At 13.1% G+C, this 9,337-nt stretch overlaps 1 protein-coding gene across 1 annotated transcript; it reads left to right on the top strand.

The window, feature by feature from the left end:
- Window positions 1–224: 224 nt before the first annotated feature.
- LOC135954772 (myb-like protein D) lies at window positions 225–737 on the top strand (the record flags this gene model as incomplete). Its single annotated transcript, XM_065505002.1, has 1 exon — window positions 225–737. A coding segment is annotated over one exon (513 nt), but the record flags the coding sequence as incomplete, so codon positions are not given.
- Window positions 738–9,337: the final 8,600 nt, after the last annotated feature.

The following is a 9,337-nucleotide window of genomic DNA, read 5'->3' as shown; positions in this document are numbered from 1 at the left end:
TTCATATTTGTGTGTAAACCTTAAAAATTAAACTTACGCAGAGAAACTAGACACATTAGCCTTTCCGATGGTATGTAACATACCCAACTAAAATTTCATAGCCTCGATACTGTAATACCCATAATATGTTAACCTAAGGAATAAAAATCACTTTTTTTCTATGGAAATGTTGAATAATTTAATTTTGTTATTTATTTGTAATAATAATTAATTTAATAAATAATAATAATAATAATAATAATAATAATAATAATAATAATAATAATAATAATAATAATAATAATAATAATAATAATAATAATAATAATAATAATAATAATAATAATAATAATAATAATAATAATAATAATAATAATAATAATAATAATAATAATAATAATAATAATAATAATAATAATAATAATAATAATAATAATAATAATAATAATAATAATAATAATAATAATAATAATAATAATAATAATAATAATAATAATAATAATAATAATAATAATAATAATAATAATAATAATAATAATAATAATAATAATAATAATAATAATAATAATAATAATAATAATAATAATAATAATAATAATAATAATAATAATAATAATAATAATAATAATAATAATAATAATAATAATAATAATAATAATAATAATAATAATAATAATAATAATAATAATAATAATAATAATAATAATAATAATAATAATAATAATAATAATAATAATAATAATAATAATAATAATAATAATAATAATAATAATAATAATAATAATAATAATAATAATAATAATAATAATAATAATAATAATAATAATAATAATAATAATAATAATAATAATAATAATAATAATAATAATAATAATAATAATAATAATAATAATAATAATAATAATAATAATAATAATAATAATAATAATAATAATAATAATAATAATAATAATAATAATAATAATAATAATAATAATAATAATAATAATAATAATAATAATAATAATAATAATAATAATAATAATAATAATAATAATAATAATAATAATAATAATAATAATAATAATAATAATAATAATAATAATAATAATAATAATAATAATAATAATAATAATAATAATAATAATAATAATAATAATAATAATAATAATAATAATAATAATAATAATAATAATAATAATAATAATAATAATAATAATAATAATAATAATAATAATAATAATAATAATAATAATAATAATAATAATAATAATAATAATAATAATAATAATAATAATAATAATAATAATAATAATAATAATAATAATAATAATAATAATAATAATAATAATAATAATAATAATAATAATAATAATAATAATAATAATAATAATAATAATAATAATAATAATAATAATAATAATAATAATAATAATAATAATAATAATAATAATAATAATAATAATAATAATAATAATAATAATAATAATAATAATAATAATAATAATAATAATAATAATAATAATAATAATAATAATAATAATAATAATAATAATAATAATAATAATAATAATAATAATAATAATAATAATAATAATAATAATAATAATAATAATAATAATAATAATAATAATAATAATAATAATAATAATAATAATAATAATAATAATAATAATAATAATAATAATAATAATAATAATAATAATAATAATAATAATAATAATAATAATAATAATAATAATAATAATAATAATAATAATAATAATAATAATAATAATAATAATAATAATAATAATAATAATAATAATAATAATAATAATAATAATAATAATAATAATAATAATAATAATAATAATAATAATAATAATAATAATAATAATAATAATAATAATAATAATAATAATAATAATAATAATAATAATAATAATAATAATAATAATAATAATAATAATAATAATAATAATAATAATAATAATAATAATAATAATAATAATAATAATAATAATAATAATAATAATAATAATAATAATAATAATAATAATAATAATAATAATAATAATAATAATAATAATAATAATAATAATAATAATAATAATAATAATAATAATAATAATAATAATAATAATAATAATAATAATAATAATAATAATAATAATAATAATAATAATAATAATAATAATAATAATAATAATAATAATAATAATAATAATAATAATAATAATAATAATAATAATAATAATAATAATAATAATAATAATAATAATAATAATAATAATAATAATAATAATAATAATAATAATAATAATAATAATAATAATAATAATAATAATAATAATAATAATAATAATAATAATAATAATAATAATAATAATAATAATAATAATAATAATAATAATAATAATAATAATAATAATAATAATAATAATAATAATAATAATAATAATAATAATAATAATAATAATAATAATAATAATAATAATAATAATAATAATAATAATAATAATAATAATAATAATAATAATAATAATAATAATAATAATAATAATAATAATAATAATAATAATAATAATAATAATAATAATAATAATAATAATAATAATAATAATAATAATAATAATAATAATAATAATAATAATAATAATAATAATAATAATAATAATAATAATAATAATAATAATAATAATAATAATAATAATAATAATAATAATAATAATAATAATAATAATAATAATAATAATAATAATAATAATAATAATAATAATAATAATAATAATAATAATAATAATAATAATAATAATAATAATAATAATAATAATAATAATAATAATAATAATAATAATAATAATAATAATAATAATAATAATAATAATAATAATAATAATAATAATAATAATAATAATAATAATAATAATAATAATAATAATAATAATAATAATAATAATAATAATAATAATAATAATAATAATAATAATAATAATAATAATAATAATAATAATAATAATAATAATAATAATAATAATAATAATAATAATAATAATAATAATAATAATAATAATAATAATAATAATAATAATAATAATAATAATAATAATAATAATAATAATAATAATAATAATAATAATAATAATAATAATAATAATAATAATAATAATAATAATAATAATAATAATAATAATAATAATAATAATAATAATAATAATAATAATAATAATAATAATAATAATAATAATAATAATAATAATAATAATAATAATAATAATAATAATAATAATAATAATAATAATAATAATAATAATAATAATAATAATAATAATAATAATAATAATAATATAATAATAATAATAATAATAATAATAATAATAATAATAATAATAATAATAATAATAATAATAATAATAATAATAATAATAATAATAATAATAATAATAATAATAATAATAATAATAATAATAATAATAATAATAATAATAATAATAATAATAATAATAATAATAATAATAATAATAATAATAATAATAATAATAATAATAATAATAATAATAATAATAATAATAATAATAATAATAATAATAATAATAATAATAATAATAATAATAATAATAATAATAATAATAATAATAATAATAATAATAATAATAATAATAATAATAATAATAATAATAATAATAATAATAATAATAATAATAATAATAATAATAATAATAATAATAATAATAATAATAATAATAATAATAATAATAATAATAATAATAATAATAATAATAATAATAATAATAATAATAATAATAATAATAATAATAATAATAATAATAATAATAATAATAATAATAATAATAATAATAATAATAATAATAATAATAATAATAATAATAATAATAATAATAATAATAATAATAATAATAATAATAATAATAATAATAATAATAATAATAATAATAATAATAATAATAATAATAATAATAATAATAATAATAATAATAATAATAATAATAATAATAATAATAATAATAATAATAATAATAATAATAATAATAATAATAATAATAATAATAATAATAATAATAATAATAATAATAATAATAATAATAATAATAATAATAATAATAATAATAATAATAATAATAATAATAATAATAATAATAATAATAATAATAATAATAATAATAATAATAATAATAATAATAATAATAATAATAATAATAATAATAATAATAATAATAATAATAATAATAATAATAATAATAATAATAATAATAATAATAATAATAATAATAATAATAATAATAATAATAATAATAATAATAATAATAATAATAATAATAATAATAATAATAATAATAATAATAATAATAATAATAATAATAATAATAATAATAATAATAATAATAATAATAATAATAATAATAATAATAATAATAATAATAATAATAATAATAATAATAATAATAATAATAATAATAATAATAATAATAATAATAATAATAATAATAATAATAATAATAATAATAATAATAATAATAATAATAATAATAATAATAATAATAATAATAATAATAATAATAATAATAATAATAATAATAATAATAATAATAATAATAATAATAATAATAATAATAATAATAATAATAATAATAATAATAATAATAATAATAATAATAATAATAATAATAATAATAATAATAATAATAATAATAATAATAATAATAATAATAATAATAATAATAATAATAATAATAATAATAATAATAATAATAATAATAATAATAATAATAATAATAATAATAATAATAATAATAATAATAATAATAATAATAATAATAATAATAATAATAATAATAATAATAATAATAATAATAATAATAATAATAATAATAATAATAATAATAATAATAATAATAATAATAATAATAATAATAATAATAATAATAATAATAATAATAATAATAATAATAATAATAATAATAATAATAATAATAATAATAATAATAATAATAATAATAATAATAATAATAATAATAATAATAATAATAATAATAATAATAATAATAATAATAATAATAATAATAATAATAATAATAATAATAATAATAATAATAATAATAATAATAATAATAATAATAATAATAATAATAATAATAATAATAATAATAATAATAATAATAATAATAATAATAATAATAATAATAATAATAATAATAATAATAATAATAATAATAATAATAATAATAATAATAATAATAATAATAATAATAATAATAATAATAATAATAATAATAATAATAATAATAATAATAATAATAATAATAATAATAATAATAATAATAATAATAATAATAATAATAATAATAATAATAATAATAATAATAATAATAATAATAATAATAATAATAATAATAATAATAATAATAATAATAATAATAATAATAATAATAATAATAATAATAATAATAATAATAATAATAATAATAATAATAATAATAATAATAATAATAATAATAATAATAATAATAATAATAATAATAATAATAATAATAATAATAATAATAATAATAATAATAATAATAATAATAATAATAATAATAATAATAATAATAATAATAATAATAATAATAATAATAATAATAATAATAATAATAATAATAATAATAATAATAATAATAATAATAAAAAGATGAATAATTTAGTAAAATTTAATCTTAATCACAATAGATCAATTTATATAATAACTATTTTTACACTTAATTTATGAAGTTTTTAAATTTTCAAATATCCATACTTTTATCCTCCTTATTTGTCACCTTTATTAGCTGCTTTTTTTTATCAATCCTTTCTTGGCGTTATTAGATTCAGCTACTGATTTCGCTGCTGGCTTCTTTTTTGGCTTTGGAAAGAAATCGCATTGAGTAGATGCAGAAAACTTTTTTAATTTGAGTCTTCCATCGACAAGCGGTATGAAAGCATGGTATTGAGCAGTGCCATCGATTGTTACCGCAGCATCGAATCTGCTCTTTAGTGTTTTCAATGTTTCCTCATGATCCTCTTTGCTACTAAAAACTATTTTAGTTTCTTTACAATAATTCTTTGCCCAATGGAATAAAGCAGTCGCATCTAAGATGCGATCTTGATGAGAGCACTGGAGGCTATACTTCGCTGCATTTCTTTTGAGGTTTGCTCCAATACCATCACATTGTAACGATTCTTCTGTCGAGGTGTATCTCCTTTTGGGCAGGTCTACCTAGTAATACCGGCCGTGCTCTGGGTTGGGGTGTGTTCTTGCCCAATCAGAGTTACAATCGAATCGAAAACAGAAAACTTTACTTTAGGTAGCAAGAAAGAATTGCACAATTTCTACAAAAAGCGATTCTCCATGTAAAATAAAAGTGATAAAAATCATAAATTAAAATAATAAACAAACATAATTATTATTGAGGACCTTTTTTGAATAGAGAGATGGTAACCTCTATTCAATTGTTAACCCACCCACCATGCCGAATACTTCATTAATGTCAGCCCAAAATCTGCCATATCCTAGTCTATTTCCATGCTATAACTTCACCTTTCGTAATTAGTACGCAAAAATATTTAAAACTTCATAATTACACAATAACACAATTTATTAATAAACAAAGTAAACAAAATATTTAAACAAAATTTAAATGCAAAATTGTTATGATATAAAAAGAAATTGACAAAATATGGTCACCTTAATATAATGTGACATATGGAAACAATATATTAAGAATCTTTTGAAATATGAAATTATTATTTTTTTTTCCTTTCCTTTTTTTATTTAGTGTGTTAATTAATTTGCTATATATATGTATGTTTAATTAAGTTAAATTTATTATTAATTTTCGATACTTACTCTTAAACTTGACACTCGTATCTGCAGGCGCCGGAAGATGTAGAGTTTGAGTTTGGTAATTCAAAATTAAAAGTTTTTAGATATTTCCTTTAACTAATTAAACATAATGCTGATAGTGTTATAATATCAAAAGGTGTAAAAATTTAAATTATATCATATTTAGGTGACCATCACAAAACAATAGTTAAAATTTAAACAAAAATTAATTATATTTTACGTTAAGTTGATTTAAATTGTGAAATGTAAGTTAAATTTGGCTAATAAATGTTAAATTACTAAAATTTGATTAATTAGTTGAACTGAATTAATTACGTTAAAATTATGTTAAGAAAATTAGCAAAATTAAGTTAAATTAGGTGAAAATGTAACTTGAGATTAAGTTTTAAATGAATCAAATCTGATTTTTCATTTGTGTTTTCAAAATTAGAAATATGAAAATTAGTTTTTGATGAAAAGAAGCTGGTCACTCTAAATTTTGAAATTTTGAATAATTGTATTCCAAAATATATTTTGTTCTCGATGTATTTTGTATGAAATATTTCGTTTTTGATTGTTTTTTTTCCCAAAAGATTTTTCTTGTGCAATTATGTATATGCTGCAGCCAAAATAGGTTTCTTTTTTCCTTTTTGTTGCAACTTATCCTGGACATTCAATTTTGATCTATTGCTATGACCAATATTATAAAATCTAAAAGAAAAGTTTGACGGTCACTTATATAATAAATTTACCAACAAAACTAACTGCCTTACCGTTAAAATCAATTAGATAAACTTATTCCTCGCCTTTTTATTGATAAATAAAAACCAAATTCACAAATTCCCTGCTTCTTAATAAAATTTGACAAAAAAAAAAACTTTCAATCACCTTTACTCGCTTATATTTTCTTGTTAAATGAAAATTTTAATTTTACATTTTGAAAAGCAAAATGAATAGCCTTCTCGATTAAAATAAAAATGTTTCCAGTTTCATATAGATGTATAAAATTTGAAATATCTTAAATAAGTATTTACACTGAACAAAAAAAAAATTAAAAACAAATTTGGGGATTAACTAACATCACAACATGCTCCTTTACCATGAGCAGTAGGATGAAAATGCCACTCAGCTGGCATTCCAAAATCTTTTTCATGAGCTGTAAGATTGCGAAGCTATTTTTGTTTTTAAAATGTTGACGAGCTCCGTCCGAAACGTAGTATACCTTTTCTACTGTAAATTTTGATTTTAGATAATTTAGTATTATCTTCTGGTACTCATAAACTGCAACGGTGTCATGTTTTAAATCGTCGGATATGATTGCCATACTTTTGTGTTCCAGGTTTTCTTCTTTCATGTAGTAAATAACTACTGTGAATATAGTTGCTTGGTCGTTATTGAAGTGGAATGCTTGTATGGAATCCTGAAGAACATATTTATAGTTCTCTGCGAAATCAAATGAAATAATGAATTCACCAGACTTTAAATGTGTTTTCAAGTCCTTGAAGAATGACCACTGCTCTTTGACTAAAAAGTCATGGGTTCTCAAATTTAGCAATCTTCTACACAGTTCTTCCACAAAATCATCCACATTTAAAATTATGGTTTTCAGTGTGCATCTTTCAGTCTGAAGCCAAGATTCAAATTTTAACTCCTCAATACATTCTCGATCAAAAGAGTTGATTAAATTTTCTTTGATGGATGTGGTTTCCGGGCAATTCGAACATTCACCTAAGTGGCAAGAAGTTGTAGCATTAGGGCACATAGTCAATTTAAGGCAATCGCGGTAATGGTGTAAATCTTGTGATGAATCATCTTTTAAGTAATTTAAGTTGATTTCCTTCAACATCAATTTAACATTTTCATGGTAAATACAAACACATACTGTGTGAGTTCCGCTGCTTCCTGCCAAAACGCAATGTTTTGGCCTCAGTTGTGTAAATTTTGTGAATCCAATTTTGACATCCTCGTATTCAGATTGAAATGTTGCGAATAATTCATTCAGGTTACAGAGAACCATTCTCTTCTGCATTTGAACTTTCTTGCCATCGATTCGTACAGACATCCAGTCTTTCATCCCTGGCATCAGGCGACTCATATCATCTCGCTGATAAAACTGAGTTATTAGAGATTTAGTATCGCACTCCAAAGTTTTTCCCTTCTTTTTGTTTGGGAGTGTGAGAATCCCATGCTCAGCAACCAATTGTTTAGCAATTCTTGCTTTTCGTTGAGACGTTCCAAACTCTGTCTGTCTGTCTGTCTGTCTGTCTGTCTGTCTGTCTGTCTGTCTGTCTGTCTGTCTGTCTGTCTGTCTGTCTGTCTGTCTGTCTGTCTGTCTGTCTGTCTGTCTGTCTGTCTGTCTGTCTGTCTGTCTGTCTGTCTGTCTGTCTGTCTGTCTGTCTGTCTGTCTATCTGTCTATCTGTCTATCTGTCTATCTGTCTATCTGTCTATCTGTCTATCTGTCTGTCTGTCTGTCTGTCTGTCTGTCTGTCTGTCTGTCTGTCTGTCTGTCTGTCTGTCTGTCTGTCTGTCTGTCTGTC

Source organism: Calliphora vicina, chromosome 3, assembly GCF_958450345.1.
Source record: "Calliphora vicina chromosome 3, idCalVici1.1, whole genome shotgun sequence".
NCBI classification, from domain to species: Eukaryota; Metazoa; Arthropoda; class Insecta; order Diptera; family Calliphoridae; genus Calliphora; species Calliphora vicina.
Note: the sequence above shows the minus strand (reverse complement) of the source record. Positions and strands in the feature narration are given on the sequence as shown.